The sequence below is a fragment of the Anomalospiza imberbis genome, unplaced genomic scaffold (genome assembly GCF_031753505.1).
Source record: "Anomalospiza imberbis isolate Cuckoo-Finch-1a 21T00152 unplaced genomic scaffold, ASM3175350v1 scaffold_78, whole genome shotgun sequence".
NCBI classification, from domain to species: domain Eukaryota; kingdom Metazoa; phylum Chordata; class Aves; order Passeriformes; family Viduidae; genus Anomalospiza; species Anomalospiza imberbis.
In genome coordinates, this window is record NW_027100397.1 from 7405 (window position 1) to 23681 (window position 16277).

Consider the following 16277-nt stretch of genomic DNA (forward strand, 5'->3'; position numbering starts at 1 on the left):
CTGTGGGAGACACAGACACAGTTTAAGTCTCCCTGGGCAAGAAGTGACCAAGCAACCTGTTGTGAGACTTTGTGATAAGATAATGTTCCCAGGTGCCGTGATGTCATGAAGAATGTGTAACCAATGGGAAATTGTTAGCAAACATCGAGCCCTATCTGAGCACCACACAAGTAAAACCCTGTATAAACACCTGGTACCCTCAATGAAATTGGCTTCTGGTCTAAACTCGGCTGTCCCCGTCTCTGCATCGTGGATAAGCCCTGTTGTGGGTGATCCCCGTTGGGTGGGGGGAAGGTGTTGGAGGGATTTCTTTCCCTTCTGCTTGTGCTGCTGTGTTTGGTTGGTAATAAATTCCCTCCGTGTGCCCAGGCTGGGTCTGTTGTCCCCGTGCCGGTGCTCGGGGCGGGATCTCTGCCGTTGCTTCTCTCCAGTCCCGGGCCTCTCCTCAGCCAATGAGAGAACGCGGTGGACAAGAGTCAGCCAATCAGAGCGAGCGGGGCTGATGACTAACCAGTTGCCGGGCAGACCCGCAGCACCCAGTGTTCCCCACCTGGACCCCACCCTCCCTGCCCAGTCCCGGCCCCCGCGTGGGGTCCCCCCAAGTCCCTCCCCACTGCCCCCCATAACCTGGGCTGGGTTTAACTGGGAAGCTTTACTGGGAAGACTGGGAGCAGGCGGGCAGTGGCAGAGAGACAGCAGGGTTGGGGGGACACACGACCCCCCCAAAATCAGCGTGGGGACGGAGCGGGGGGTCCGGGGATGGGATGCGGCTGGCGGCGGCTCAGGAGCTCTGTGGCCAGAGAAAAGGGGGTGACACCGGGCTGGTGGCCCCAGGGAAGGAGCACACAAGCTCCTAGAAGCTGAGCCCCAGCGCCAGGAAGACGAAGCCCAACTCGGAGCCCCCGATCCCTGACAGCATCTTGCTGCGGGCAGCATCCAGTGGCATCTCTGGGGGGCCTGCAGGAGTAAGGACCCCCCAAAACCTCTCAGAGACACCCCAAGCCCCTCCAAGTACCCTCCCGGTCACTCCCATCCCACCCAGGACCCCCTGAAACCTCCCCCCAAACCCTTCCCGGTCTCCCCTAGACCCACCAAAGCCTCTCCCATTCCTGTCATGATCCCACCACCCCCTTCCAGTTTTCCCCTACAGCCCCAGGACCCCCAAACCCTGTCCCAGTCCCTTCCCAGCCCCACCAGGACTCACCCAGACCCCTCTCAGTCTCTTCCCAGCACAACCAACCTCATCCCAAGCTCTGCTTTTCCATCCTCAATCTCCTTCCAGCTCCTCTAGACTCACTCCAATCCCTCCCAGTCACGCCCAGCACCCCCAAACTCACTCCCAGTGTCCACCAGGACCCCCAGAACCCCATCCCACCCTCCCCAGTATCCTCCTAATCCCTTCTTAGCCTTTCCACTCCCCTGAGCCCCTATCCCAGCTCAAACCAGGCTGTCTCCAACTCCTTCCCAGTTGCTCCCAGCACATCCCAGTGGCTCTCCCAGCGCCCCCAATTCCTCCCCCGTGCCCCAGTGCCGGCTCAGGGGGTGCTCCAGGGTGACGTGCTCCACCTGGCAGCTGCAGGTGAGCCTGAGCCAGGGGGATGTTTCCAGCAGCACCAGGAGCTGGTAGGTCCAGTCCTTGTTGGGAGCCATGTCGGTGGCCACCACAGAGAGCTCCTGCTGGCCCTGGAACCACCTCAGCTGGGTGTGGGCAGGGTAGAAATCCATCACGGAGCAGCCCCGGCTGGGAGCTCGAGGGCACCAGCGAGATGGGCACGCTGGGGGACATTGGGAGAGAGCGGGGACAGACTGGGATCAGCTGGGGGGAACTGGGAGAGAGAGGGGAGGGATGGGGTGGCCTTGGGAGGGATTTGGAATGGACTGGGGTGGCACTCAGAGAGATGGGAGGCAATGGGGGGCACTGGGAGGGAGGATGGAGGTCTAGGAGTGAACTGGGAATGGACTGGGAATGGACTGGGAGGGACTGGGGCGGCACTGGGAGGAACTGGGAACGAAGTGCGCGGCACTGGGAGGCCGAGTCCAGTGCGGGGCACTCGGCGCTGCGGGTCTGCCTGGCAACTGATGAGTCATCAGAGACACGCGCTCTGATTGGCTGAGAGGCGGCAGCACCACGCTAGGCTGAGATGGACAGCCGGGAGGCACTGGGAGAGACTGGGATGGACTGGGAGAGCCACGGGGGTCAGTGGCAGGGACACAAGGTCTCGGGGATGGGCACAAGGAGGGCTGAGGGCTCTGGGCCGATTCCAGGGGGGGTTTGAGGGGCTCCAGGGTCATTGGCAGGGCAGGGCCCGAGGGGACACGCTCTGCCCCGCGCTCACCTCGGCGCTCCGTGAGGAACGGGCTGAGATACTCGTGGTTGTACCGGCACAGCCAGTCCGCCGCAGCCCTTTTTTGCTCCATAACGTCTGGGTCGCTGTTCCAATACCTGGCTGCTGTCTCCCCATAGGGGGTGAACCCCAAAAAGTGCCCCACGTCGCAGTCGAACATCGCGTACTGCTCCCGATTGTAGATGAACCTGCTCAGGTACTTCACCTTTTCCGTGACGTTCATGAAGTGACACTCGGACTTTCCCACGTACTGGAACACCCCTGTGTGTGCAGGACACAGGTCCGGGGGTGCCCCCTCAGCACCCCCGGAGCTCCGGGATCCACCCCGGATCCCCACTCCACACCGCCCGTGGCCCAGGGCCGCCGTGGATCCCTCCTGCCCGAGCTGCCACTTCCTCTTTTCCACCCTTCCCCCATTTGCCCTTCCACATCCTCTCCCCTTCTACCTCCAACCACTTCCCAACTCACTTTTAGGATCCCATTCTCCTCTTTCCCACCCTTTCCAACCCTTTTCTAACAATCCCCAGCCCCCCCTTCCGCTCAGTTTTGGGGTCCTAAGCTCCCCTTTTCCCTACTTTCCCACCCTCTCCCACCCCTTCATCACCTGCCCCCAATCCTCAGCCCCTCCCGCTCTTCCTTTCGGGGTCCCCTCCTCCTCCTGCCCCTGCAATTTCGGGCTCCCACCGCCCCCTTTTCCCCATTCTCCCCCCTGTCCCACCGCCTCCCGCCCCCCCCGCTCTCCCGAGAGCTCCGCGCCCGCAGCCGGGGGGGCTCCCAGCACCACCAGTGCCACCAGTACGGCCCCAGCTGCCGCCACTCGCCCCATGGCCAGCGCCGCCCAGGGAGCACCAGCCCCAGAGCGGCCGCGCTGCGCTGGCAGCACCAGTCCGGAGCAGCGCGGGCTCAGCAGCGCCGCGCGCTCTCATTGGCTCCGAGCACTTTTGGGCACCGATTGCCGAGGCTCTGCCGCACAACCGATGACTCCTCAACTCCTCGCGCTCCCATTGGCTGCAGCGCGTTTTGGCTGCGTTTGGATTGGCTGAGCGGTTCCGGGACGCTGCAGCCCCGGCTGGGGCTTTTCCAGGCACGGGGAGCCTTGGGGCGCTGCGCAGCTGGGAGCTCAGCTGTGCCCAGAAATGTGTGCCCGGCTGCGCGGGGTCTCAGGGGTGCCCGTGGCGAGGGGTGACGCTGGCCCCATGCCAGGCACCCCCCAGAGCCGCTCTGTCCCTGCCCCCCGCAGCCGCACAGGGACAGAAAATGGAACCGAGGGTTCCTGCCTGAGGACAAGGAGCGGGAGAGATCCCTCAGCAAATCCGGCACGGGCACAACAGACCCGGCCCGGGCACAGGGAGGGAATTTATTACCAACCAAATCACACCAGGACAAGGAGAGGGGAAAGAAATCTCTCCAACACCTTCCCCCCACCCATCCGGGATCACCCAGAACGGGGTCACCGGGGCTCTGCCCAACGGGGCTCACTGGGGATCATCCAACGTGGATCCTCCCATGGGGGATGGAGCTGGAGCAGCGCACGAAGCTCTTCCTGCACTCGGAGCACTCACAGGGCCTCTCCCTGGTGTGGAAGTGCTGGTGAGTGACAATCTCTGAATTCCACCTGAAGCTCTTCTGACATTCCAAGCACTCATAGGGCCGTTCCCCAGTGTGGATCCTGTGGTTCTTGGTGAGGTCAGAGGTCCCACTGAAGCTCTCCCCACACTCCCCACACTCACAGGGCCTCTCCCCAGTGTGGGTGTTCTGGTGTTCCATCAGGGTGGAGCTCCAGCTGAAACCCTGCCCACATTCCAAGCACTTATGGGGCTTGTCCCTGCCATGAGGCTTCTCCACCAGCTCCGAGCTCCAGACGGATCTCCAGCCATGTTCCTGGCTCAGGGGGGCTCTTTCCTCCCCGCAGCTCCCTGGGCTGGATTTGCAGCCCCTCCTCCAGCAGGATCTCCGGGGCTTTTCCTCCTCCTCCATCCAGCCACACCCTAGGAATGACAAATCCTGCTTTGGGGAAAACCAAGGTGGGAGCACCTTGGAATAGAGGCTCCTCCTGCCCAAGTCCATCCCTAGAACTCAGCAGAAGTCTTGTGTCCATGGAAATCTCCACTATATCAAGGTTCAGCCCAAAACAACTCTCCCAGGTGTTCCCGATCTCTGATCTCTCCACTTTTGGTGTTCCAGAGGTTTCCTTTCCTTGGGATGATGGGGGTCCAATGGCTCCAGCGGTTCCCCCTTCTCCGGCGTCCTGCTTAGGGATGATCCAGGGGCTTTTGGGGGTCCATGGGGTCCCTTCTGCCCTGATGCTCTACTTTGAGATCCCAGGGGTCCCAGGGGTCCCTCCGCTCCAGGCTCCCCCCCTTTCCAGCCAGCTGGGGGTCCCCCAGCTCCAGGATCGCACCTCTCTTCTCTCCCCACTCCGGGGGTCCCAGGGGTTCCTCTCCTCTGCTCCCCTGTGGGTCCCCAGGACCAATGTCCACCCCCTGGTGGCCCTGGGCAATGGCCACATGGACTCCCAAAGATCCCCCCAAGGGGCTCAGCTTTGGGGTCCTGCAAGATCCAAACCTACACACACACGCACAGAATGAAAAAACCTCCCAGGGTTTATTTGGGCCTCCCAGACGATATTTGGGGCTCAATTCCACAATCTGCAAACTCCAAACACACCCCAATAAAAAAACCCTCTCAGGGACCCCCGACAGATTTGGGACGAGCTCCCCCTCCCCTCCCCTCTCACCTGCAGGATGAGCTGGGGGCGATGGTCCCGGGACCAAGGGTGCTGCGGCCACAGGAGGCACTGGAACCTCCTGTTTCTCCTCCTTTTCCTGCTCCTGCTCCTCCTCTTCCTGCTCCTCCTTTTCCCCTCTCCCTCCTCCTCCTTCCTCATCCCACCTCCTGCCCAGTTCCTGCCTTCTCTATATTTAGAGTGGAGAACCTTGCTTGTTTTTAGAACGAGAACAAAGATCCCAGAGGGAACACGGCTTGCTGGTTTTAGCCAGAAGTGTCAGTGACTAAAGGTCATGTTTGCTCTGCTTTGGTGCCGTCCTTGTTCCTCCTCAGTGTTCAGGCTGGGCTATGGGGTGTCCTTGTTTGCTGCATTTTCAGAGCTCCTCCTGGATCCTTTGGGCAACAGGCTGTGCCCTGGGAGGGCTCTTTGTGCTCCTTTGTGACACAGGAGAACCTTCCAGGCGGTTTCTGCGTGAGCTGCTGCTGTGATGTCACAGGAGCACTGCCACGTCCCCGAGGTGTTCCCGTTGCTGTGGCACACGGAGGCCTCAGTGTCCAGAGTGGCTCTGGGCACTGCTCGTTGCCGGAGGATCCTCCTGCCCGAGGCATTCTCAGCAGCCAGCCCAGCCCTGACGGGTGTCCTTCTGTGCTTGCAGGGCTACAGTCTGCAGACGTGTGCAGCGCAGCCAAAATGATCCAGCACGTGGCTGCTGCAGTTTGCACGCTGTACTCTGTGGCGTATGCGGGGTATTTTTTAACCCACTTGGCACGTAAGTCGAGGTTTTCCCTCGGTGCTGTGGCTTTGGGCTTGCTGTGTGCTTGCTGTTCTTCCTCTGGGCCTGAGCTGACTTTGTAACCAAATTGCCATGAAGACACCATTGCTTTGGGAGAGCTCCTGGCAGCAGCTGCAGCTGGAAAAGGGGGTGTCTGCAGCCAGCGGGGCGTGCACAGCATTTGCAATGAGCCCTGGGGGGTTCTGTTCCCTCAAGCGGGGAGTCTGTGGCAGCAGAACCTGGAACTGCCTGTCCAGCCAAGAGCTGACCCAGCCCAGTATTTTGTGCTGTTCTCTTGCTGTGTGAAGGGACTGTGGCTCCTGGAGGGACGCTGTGAAAGCAAAATGCTCTCTCGGGGTTGCCTTGCTCTGGGGCATTTCCCACCACAGGCAGTTGTTTTCCTGACAGCATCTGGTTCATGTTCCCTCTTCCCTTACAGGGCACCTCATGAGTGGATCCCGAGCAGCTCCTCCTTCGGTGAGTGGGAAAGGAACCTTTGGTGTTTGGAATTGTGCAGCAAGTGGTGAGCTCGGCATGTGGCAGCCGAGTGCCAGCCTGGGAGGCTGAAGGAAAGTTCCTGCCAGTGTCCTTGCAGCAGCAAAGGGATCCCTGGGAGTTTTCTCCTTTTCTGCTGAAGAGCTTTTGAAGAGCTGCAGGTCTGGTTTTGCAGGCAGAGCATTGCTTGCTGGCTCTAGCCATGGTGGAATATGGAATTCCCAACAATAAGGGGCAATGTGGACTTTAGCCCATTGTTAGTTTGAACAGCTCCGAACCCAATTTCTGCTTAGTGCAGCTGGATGTGCAGCTGAGGGTAAATAAGGTGATAACTGAGACAGAACTTCCCATCCCTCACGCTGCCGTCTGTCCACAGGGCACAAAAGCAGCACCAGCACCTCCTCTGGCTGCCTCTGCTTCCAAAGAGGAGGCCAAAGAGGAGGAAGGCAGCAGTGAGCTTCCCGCTGTTCCGGGGGACGATGGTGAACGTCCCTCAGTTCCGGGAGATGACAGTGAACTTCCCGCTGCTCTGGGAGACGAGGGCGAACATCCCACGCTGTGGGAACACAACGGCGAGGCTCCTGCAGTGTGGGACAAGGACAGTGGACATCTCCCGGCGTGGGACGAAGACAGAGGATATGCTCTGTCTTGGGAAGAGGAGGTTGAACTTCTCCCAGCATGGGAAGCAGACAGTGAACGTCCCCTGGCTTGGAGAGATGATGGCAAAACCGCAGCGTTTTGGGAAGAGGACGGAGAAGCTCCCTGTGCTTGGGAAGAGGACACTGAACCTCCCTCGGCTGTGGGATCCTGGGCTGAACATTCTGACAGCAGCACAGCCCTGCAGCCAGAGGGGAGAGGGGAGTGGTGCCTGATGCAGCTGAGTACGTCTGCTCTGTTCCTGTGTGCCAGAGCAGGGTGCTGTGTGTGTGTCTCGGCATCAGCTGCACCCAGTGCTGCTCTGCAGCTGAATGTGCCAGGGTCATTTCTTGTCCTTCCCCAGCTGAGACCAAGGGGCTGACGGCCCCAGGGAGGGGGGCTGCATTCTGGCTCTGCTGCAAGGCAGGGTCTCACTCTGGGAGGGAGCGTCTTCCACGTGGTTTCTTTCAGGGAACACCGTGAGCCTGGCGGAGCCTGCCGAGAAATACCTGGAAGTGGAGCAGATTGGCCAAGGGTAAGTGCACGGCAGTTACTTCTGCACAAGCAGGCCCAGGTGTTGTGCTGGTGCAGGATCAAGTGAGAAGTCAGGAGAGCTCCAAACACCTCCAGACACTGGGGCGCCATCCTGCTGTCCCTCAGTCCTGATCAGAATTGATACCTGTGCTCAGAAGGCACCGTCAAAGGCCCCTGAGGCTGGCAGTGTCCTGCCTGCAGCAAGGAGCAGGACCTGGAAGATCTTCTGTCCCTGGAATTGGATTGCCTAAAAGAGCCACTCACCATCTGGTGACTGTCAGAAAACAGTTCCCAAGGATAATTCTTTCAAATATTTTGCTTCAAAAAATATCCTCGGGTCAGGATTAACAACCTAATGGTTTAGAAATGGAAAACAGAGCTGAACTAATAAGTGCTCTATTCTAGCACAGGTAGTAGAGCCCAGACATTCAGTAACAGACACAGAGCTGATGCACTCTGGGGGAAAATGCATCACCTGCCTGATGGCAGGGCCCTTGTGGATCCTGCAGGTCTTAGGCAGGAAATGGGAAAGGATGGAATGCATTCTTTTCCAGTTCTTTAGACACCCATTGCTCACTTCAGGTTTTGAACTAAAGCAGTGCAGCGTGGACATTTGGGATTTGCTCCAGCCCAATTCCTTGGTGTTGGGTCTCAGTTTTCTCTGGCACACCTTGCATGGCAGAGGGCTGGTGGCTGCTGCGCTGTTGTTGGAAGGGTCGATGCCCCCAGGTGTTTGTGAACGCTGCAGGCAGCAGAGATCTCCTGTCTGGGCTGGCTTTCACTGCCAGGGCCTAAAGCGCTGCTTCTTTCTTCTCTGCTGTTTTGTCTCCAGGGCTTTCGGAACCGTTTCGAAAGGACTCGACAGGGCCACTGGAGGAGAGGTCAGTGTCAACACGCCCAGCACGTCTGGCAGCTCTCCAGGGCTCTCCCCTCTGCTGGGAGCTGTGGCTGCAGCTTTGGGGGCCAGCAGAGTTTTCCTGCACAGGCTGCTCCTCTGCAGGCAGAGCCGTGTCAGCCTGCAGAGCACAGCTGGGACAGACTTGGTCCTTCTGAAGTGCCCAAAGGAATGCAAGGAGGGCAATGGATGTGTGTGTTTGCTTTGTTGTGCAACCCCAACCAGAGCAGTTGCATCTGAAATCATGACCCAATCCCATAGAACTGCTAAAGGGTTCCCGGCTGTTTTGCTCTGTTTGCACAGAACCAGAATTACCTCCTGCTTGCAAAATGTGTTTGAACATTAATGAGAGTGTTGAGGCCATTTGAGAAGACTGTAGGTGCAGAGAATGTGGTTAGAGCTTGGAGGCTGACAGCTGAGGGGCCATTTCTGCAGAGCTTGCAAGGCCAAATGTCTCTGGCCATGTGTCCTGTAAGCAGCCCTCAGCGAGCAGAGCAATGGGCTGTGGGAATGGCACTTGCTGAGCTCTGGTGTCCCATCCCAAGGCAGTTGGGCACAGCCCGGCTCCGTCGCCCCAAAAAGACTCGCTCCGTGTTTGCTGCGGCCTCCTGCCACAGACTCCTCCAGTTAAAGGTCTGCAATGTCCCTTCAGGTGGCCATAAAGAAAATGAGTCTGAGAGGGCAGAACAGGGAACGAGCTGTGAATGAGCTCCTGCTCCTGCAGGACAAGAAGAACCCCAACATTGTCAGCTCTTTGGACAGGTGAGTGCTTCAGGCCTTATCCCGTGCCCGGGCCCTGCCTTAACCTTTCCTGGCATCCGTAGTCTGTACCCTGATTTGAAAATGCCTGACCCAAATGTATCTTCCCAAAACAACAGCCTGGCAGTTCGCTCCCTCCGTGTGCTTTTGTAGCTTTGGTTTGGTTTTCCCTTCAAGTTGACCTTGTTTTCTGTGTCTTACAACAAGTGCTGGTAAACCACAGCAGAAATTATTTCCCTTGGCTTCTTCTTCCCAGCCCTTTCCCATTGCTGCAGATGCCAGGAAGACCAGGTTCTTGTTCCCAGAAATGCCTCGTTTGCCCATTTGTCACTGGCCTTGCCTGTTTCTGAAGGGACTTTCTGAAAGGTTTTCTGACCCCTTTTGTCCCAAGTGCTGCCCGGCCTCCTCCCCTGGATAACCCTGGGAGCTGTGTTGCCTTGTTCTGCAGGGAAGGGTGGAACTGAAGAGTTCAGAAGCTGAACCAGCTGGGGGCCAGTGTTGTGGGTCCACATTGATCTGGGCCTTTGCTAAACTGCATTTTTCACCTGCTTGCCATCTCAGGCCTCTCCTTTCTCACAGGGGTCTCCTCCTTTAGACTGTGCAGATCCCAAGGGCTGTGCAGCCTGGCAGGAATGTCTCTCCATCGGATTCTGTCCTCATTGACAAGTGACCTGGCAACAAAACTCCACTCCAGGCTTTTCCATGGGGGAACTGAGCACTGCACATTGGTCTCCATGCCACTGCTTTCCTCTTCCAGCTTCCTTGTTGATGGAGATCTCTGGCTGGTGATGGAATACATGGATGGAGGAACTTTGCAGGACGTTGTCAGACAGACACGCATGGCTGAAGGAGAGATGGCAGCTGTCAGTCGGGAGGTGAGGGATCCTGCCTGTGACTGCCATGCCTTGGACACGATGGTCCTTCCCAGCAGGGCGTGAGAGCAGGAGTGGCTCCATGCTCAGGGCTTTGTTTCTCTGTTGTTTTCATGAGCTGGAGAAGAAAGAGCCCCTGCAGTGAACGGCCTGCCAGCAGCACTGCTCTTCCACTCTGTTCTTGTTCTCTTTCCTGCTGTTGTGGCACTCTCTGTCTGTTTTGGATTTGATGTGCTGTTCTCAGCTTTGCCTTGAACCGTTTGCCTGGAGCTTGTCTGCACTGCACTCCTGGCCTGTCACAGCAAAGTCGCTGCTGGCAGAATTCTAAACTGTCCTTTCTTGTGTGATATATTCCGGCCATTGGTTTTTACCCTGGTGTTTCTTGTTCTCTCTCAGTGTCTGCAGGGCCTGCATTTCCTCCATTCGAACCGGGTGATCCACAGAGATCTGAAGAGCTCCAACATCCTTCTGGGAATGGACGGCTCTGTCAAGCTGGGTGGGTGTTCCTGGCCAGGCACGGCGCTCCCGGGGTGCGGCTGTGGGGCTGCTTCCCAGTGACGGCCAGAGCCCCACAAGGGCTGCTGGGGGCACTGCCCGGCCCCTGCTGCCAGCTGAGAGCGGCTGCCCCTGCAGAGAGCTCAGGAGAGGAGCAGGCTGTCAGGGGTGCCTTTGCTCTGGGAATGGCCCTCCCAGAGGGGCAGGAGTTGGAATCTGAAGCTCCAAGGGAATCAGTAAAAGCAACTGCACGAAAGCTGAGGGTTTCTTTAAGGGTCCAGTTCAGTCCCATCTTTCCTTGGCTACAGCCCTGAGGACTTTTCCAGCTGACTTCACTGCTGCATTCTCAGACGGAGAGCGGGGAGTCTTTGTGCTTGTTTTCCTCATTCCAGCTGCCTTTGACAGTGTTTGTTTCTGTCCTCAGCTGATTTTGGCCTCAGCGCTCAGCTCAGCCCTGAGCAGGACCAGCGCAGCTCCATGGTGGGCACTGCTCACTGGATGGCCCCAGAAGTTGTCACCAGTTCTCCTTACGGCCCCAAGGTGGACATCTGGTCCTTTGGAATTGTGACCATCGAGATGGTGGAAGGAGAACCTCCTTACTTCAAGGAAACGAGGGCCATGGTAAGAGGCCAATTCTCCCGTGGTTGCAGAGGCCTGTGAGCACAGGGTGACCCTGCACTGGGAGCAGCAGCTGGAGGTTTCTGCACATGGGGAAGGGAATTCCCAGAGGACTGGAGTCTCAACACAGACACATATTCTGCAGTCTCCAGACACAATTTGCTTTGGGATTTACGTTGTTGCAGTTCTTCTGGCTGTGAGGATGGCTGCGGCAGCACCAGGGTTTGGGTTTTTTGGTTGGCATAGAAAAATGAGCTGTGAGCAGCCTCTCTGCCAGGGAGGAAAGTGCCCCTGGAGCTAGGGCTGGGAAGCCGGGGTCGATGTGAGCACTTGTGGGTAGGAAGGAAGCTGGCAGAGCGCTGAGTTTGCTTTTCCTGCAGGCTCGTGCTCTGATCCGGCAGAACGGGACCCCGCAGCTGCAGGAGCCCAGGCGCCTGTCAGCTCTGTTGCGGGACTTCCTCGAGTGCAGCCTGGAGCCGGACGAGGAGCGGCGCTGGTCTGCCCAGGAGCTGCTGCAGGTGAATGCCAAGTGGCTGCAGGGGAAGCAGCAGCGCCAGGGAGGGCTTTTCTTGTGGGGCCCCTCCGATGGTCTCCGGTCTCGCTGCTTTCCACACGCAAAGCAAGCAGAATCCTCGCCTGGTTTGGCTTGGCAGGGGCTTTTCGAGGTCATCTGCACCTGGGGCCCCACAGCGAGCAGGGCCATCTTCAAGCAGCTCAGGTGGCTCAGAGCCCTGCCTGACCTGAGCTTGGATGTTCCCAGGGAGGAGGCACCTCCCACATCTCTGGGCACCTTCTGTCAGTGCTTCCCCACTCTCCTGCTAAAAAAATTCAGCCTCAGACTTAATCTGAGCCTGCTTCCCTCTCCTGAGTTTCAGACCATTTCCCTTTGTCCTGTTGCAACAGAGCCTGTGAGGAAGTTGACTCTGGAAAGTAACGGTTCATTTCTTTCTTTTTTCTCCTTTGGGCAGCACCCATTTTTATCATCAGCCAAGCCTCTCTCCAGCCTGACCCCTCTGATCACCGCAGCAAAGCAACTGAGGAAGCAGCGGAGGAGATGAAGGACTGGAGGACAGCTTCTAGTCACAGTAGTTAGTTAGGACAACTAGTTAGTTTTGGTAATTAGCAGTGCTAGTTAGTTATGGTAGTTAGCAGTGCTAGTTGGTTAAGGTAGTTAGGACAGCCTGTTTGTTACGGCTTTTATGACAGCCTGTTTGTTATGGCAGTTTTTGAATAAAAACTCTCTTAAACCTCAACTCCCTTGACGTGTCCCTTCCTTCTCCCTGTGTGACTCAGCTGCCCGGAGCAATGTGAGGGGAGAGCGGGCCCAGCCTCGCCCAGAGCTGAGCCCCAGCAGAGCCCTGGCAGAGCCCAGAGCAGCCTCGGCATCTGCAGAGTCAGCCTGGAAGGAGGCGCTTGGAGCCTTCTCGGCTGCACCTGACTCTTGGTTACAAACTGTGGGTGGTGGAAAATGCCACCAGCTCTTCAAGAGGGCAGAAGGGGCCCGGGGAAGGCCCAAGTGCCCCGAGCAAGGGAAAAACCTGCCCTGGGTTTGTTATAAAGAACTATGTAATTGGTGGCTTTTGCTATTATGTCTTGACTTCTGCAACTTATTCCTAATCACAACATGAAAGATGAGCTGATTTTGATATAGGACAGTTTGTAATCACTTTTAACTGCTTTTGCTGTCGTACAATTTGTTGGCTTTTTGTGGCCAATGCCCTGGCCCCTGTGTCGCTCAAATCCTCAGAACATCATTCATGGATGATATTTTAGTTTGTGGACAGTGTGAAAAACATACATTATAGTTTTGGCTTTTGCAAAGTATTGAAGTGGATGCTACGTGTTGTGCATTGGAATGTTACCTTTTGCAGAAGTTGCTGCAGTTGTGAAATAATAACTAATGCTTTTATTTTTGTAACTAACTGACAAGAATAACTCAGAGATATTTGTGAAACAGCTAATGTTGATTTAAAGTACTTGTGGAAGTAGCTAAAACCGTCTGCATGGCCAGATAACATTTAAGGAACGGGTGTGATGAGGACCCCTGCCGCTGACCCTTCGACTGTCAATAACTGTCGCCTGCTGATGTGGAAACCCAGGGCACTGGGAATATTTCTCTGTCTGCTCTGGGGTGTCCTGACCCCCAGGGGAGCACTGACTTTGACCCTCATTCATGGAGAAAACTTCCAAAGCCTCAAGGTAAACTAGAAACCACAAAAGTGTGAAAGAGATTGTAGAGAATTGTAGAGAGTAGTGTAGTATGTCACATGGGTGAGACATTTAGGTTTTAGGATTTTTAGTATGTTATAGATGGGTTCAAGATGGAGGATATAGGGTGTTGTCTTGAGTTCCCTTCTTCTTTCTTTTTCCTCTTTCTTCTTGCCTTTAGGTGGTATCTTGTAAATGGGTAGAAAAATCCACATGAAAAATCCGGGTCTTTAGGGCTCAGTTATTGGGTTAGAAAGGAAAATAATTTAGGTGTTCCTACTTAATTGGGTAGCTTAGTTTTTGATTAGACTCAAAATGCCTTGTAACAAGAGATTGTTAGTCACTTTTGTGCTGTTTTTCCTGCTCGCAGAGTCTGGTGCAGACAGTGTGCTGAAGTTTTGATAAGGTAACAATAAACAGAAGCTGAAGACCAAAGAAGTCCAATGCGTCTCTCCTTCCTGACACAGAACTGCTCCAGGAGGGTCTCCCCTGCCAGGGGAGCCCCCAGGGAGTTGCCCAACTTGGGGCCTGCAGACTGACAGCTGAAACCAGGGATCAGGGGGCTGTTGTGAGGAAGTGACACACAACCCTCAGAACAACAATCAACGATTCCTGCACGTACTCTAGAAAGGCGGTTGGGGGTCAAACCAACATCAAGAGTTCCTGGAACAAGTAAGCGAGTTCAAAGAAATCTTTCAATGTGTATAATCTTTATCAGTATGTTTTTGAACAATACAATGGAAAAAATAGATAAGAAGAGTTGCTATGGTTAACCAGTGTGCCTCTGGCCATTGCCAAACACCCACCGCTGTTATTGATTTGTCTCTAATTATGCCTTCTTAAAATTTTAAAAATTCTAAAGCATGAGGCTCATTTCTCACCAAACCCAAGGTACTCACCCCTTGCTTTCTTGCAAGCCATTGCCAATCCTCAATTTCATCTGGGTGGAGGAGAATGACGCTGCAATGAAAACAAGGAAAAGGAAGATGCACTGCTGTGGAGGCCCAGGAGCCTACCATCAGAATCTCAGTCCCAGCTGTGGAGGACTGGTCCCAAACAAGAATAGATTTCAAGGTTATGGGGAGAAGCTTGCTTCTCCCATAGATCTTTGCAGGCACATGCTGATTTCTGTAAAGTTATGTTACCCCATTGGCCCGTTGGCCTAATTACCCCAGTTCAACCCCTGTCACCTATTTTGGTTAGTCCCTAGAATGTTCTCCTCTCTCTGTCCCTCCACTGGCCCAAGTTTACTGCATTTCCCTGCCTCTGTTTCCCTATTAGCTGACACGGCCCTTAACCCCTCCTTTGCACCATTTTCCCCCATATCCATTGGACCCTGACCCTCAGCTCCACCCTCACTACCCCATATAAAAACCCCCTGTGCCCTCCGCTTGCAGCCTGTCTTTGTCCCTGGAGCCTGTTCAGCTCTGTGCCCTGTTCCTGTTCCAATAAACCAGTTTGCTGGAGATCCTACAAAGACCCATCCTGCCTACTTTGTCAGCTTTATAAAGTCGCCGTGAGCTTCGGGCTCATCAGTGCCGGACGCTCCAAGGGCCTTGGTAGCGCCAGGATGCTACAGACTGGGACAGCCAGGCAGGTGAGGAGGATGTCACTGCCCCTTTGCCCCTCTCTCCTGCTCCATCTCCCAGCCCAGCATCGCCCCTGGCTGCAGGACAACCTCGCTGCTGACGCCGTCCTGCCAGGGATGGATTGTGGGGATCTCCTTCCCCTTCCCTCTGGCACAGAGGCAAATCCCATCTTCTTCTCTGCCCTGCTTCCTCTCCTCATTCTCTCCTTTATCCATCTACGTTTTTTCCCATCTCCTTCCTCCCTCGTTCTTTCTTCTTCCTTCCTCTCCTGCCTTTCCCTTTCCCTTTCTCCCTGTCCCTAACTCTCCTTGTCCTTCCGGCCCCAGGCACTGAGCTGCGGACAGAGACCAGGGAGAACAAATCCCTGCCAAAGAACCTCGTGGAAGAGGCCATTTGGAATGGCTCCACGGCACAGGAATGCAGTGGGGAGGAAAAGCCCCAGAGGTCCCACACGAGGAGGGGCTGCAAACCCAGCCCGGGGAGCTGTGAGGAGGGAAAACCCTCTCTGTGGTGGGAAGGGTGTGGGGAATGTGAGAAGAGCTTCAGGCAGAGCTCAGCCTATTCCTGGTACCTCCAAAGACGGAGATGCTGGATGCAGAGATCCATGGGAATGCAGAGATCCCCTTGCAGATCCATGGGGATGCAGAGGTCTTGCTGCATATCCATGGGTGTAATATATAATTTAAAATAAATTCGTGCTCAGGACTAAAAAAAATACAGTATCTTTTTAAATGGAATCAAGTGACAGAAAGAACAATATATACAAGATGAATTCCTGTCTCAAAGGATAGTTACTCTGAAGGATTATTCCATCTAGAAGATAAGCATTGAACTGATAAGATGAATATTCATAGCCAGAACAAGATATTCGAGAGGATTGCCATCTAACGAGACCTCAGCAGAGTATTTCGGGAAAAACTCTGCACAAGAAAACATGCATTAATATGTGGAAAGGGGCAAGACCGACGAGAGGGAACAGGAAGACCCCCCAGGAGTCCTACTACGTCTAAAAGCAATATAAATAAAACCCTGTGGAATCAGTACCTTGTGAACTGCCAGAGGTACGGGGCTGTATAGCCTGAAACCAGCTCGGATCGCCTGGCTCGGCGCTGTTTTGCTTGTGGCTTGTCCAATTTTTATTTTATTTGATTTAATAAATTCCTCTAATTATTAAATTGACTGATTCATTGATAACAATGGGGCTGCAGGGATCCCCCTGCAGATCCATGGGGATGCAGAGATCCCCCTGCAGCCCCTGGAGGAGCCAGGCTGGAGCACGGGGATGCCTGAGAGGAGGCTGTGACCCCGTGGACAGAGGGGCCCCCGCTGGA

General features: G+C 55.6%; 1 protein-coding gene and 1 pseudogene across 1 annotated transcript; both read right to left on the bottom strand.

The window, feature by feature from the left end:
- Positions 1–853: 853 nt before the first annotated feature.
- Positions 854–3171, bottom strand: LOC137467763 (class II histocompatibility antigen, B-L beta chain-like). The gene is given in 6 exon segments (XM_068179194.1): positions 854–948; positions 1524–1735; positions 1737–1775; positions 1983–1992; positions 2337–2609; positions 3090–3171. Coding segments are annotated over 6 exon segments (711 nt in total).
- Positions 3172–3830: 659 nt separating this feature from the next.
- The window catches only part of LOC137467764 (zinc finger protein 436-like), a 42526-nt pseudogene continuing 30079 nt past the window's right edge, over positions 3831–16277 (bottom strand).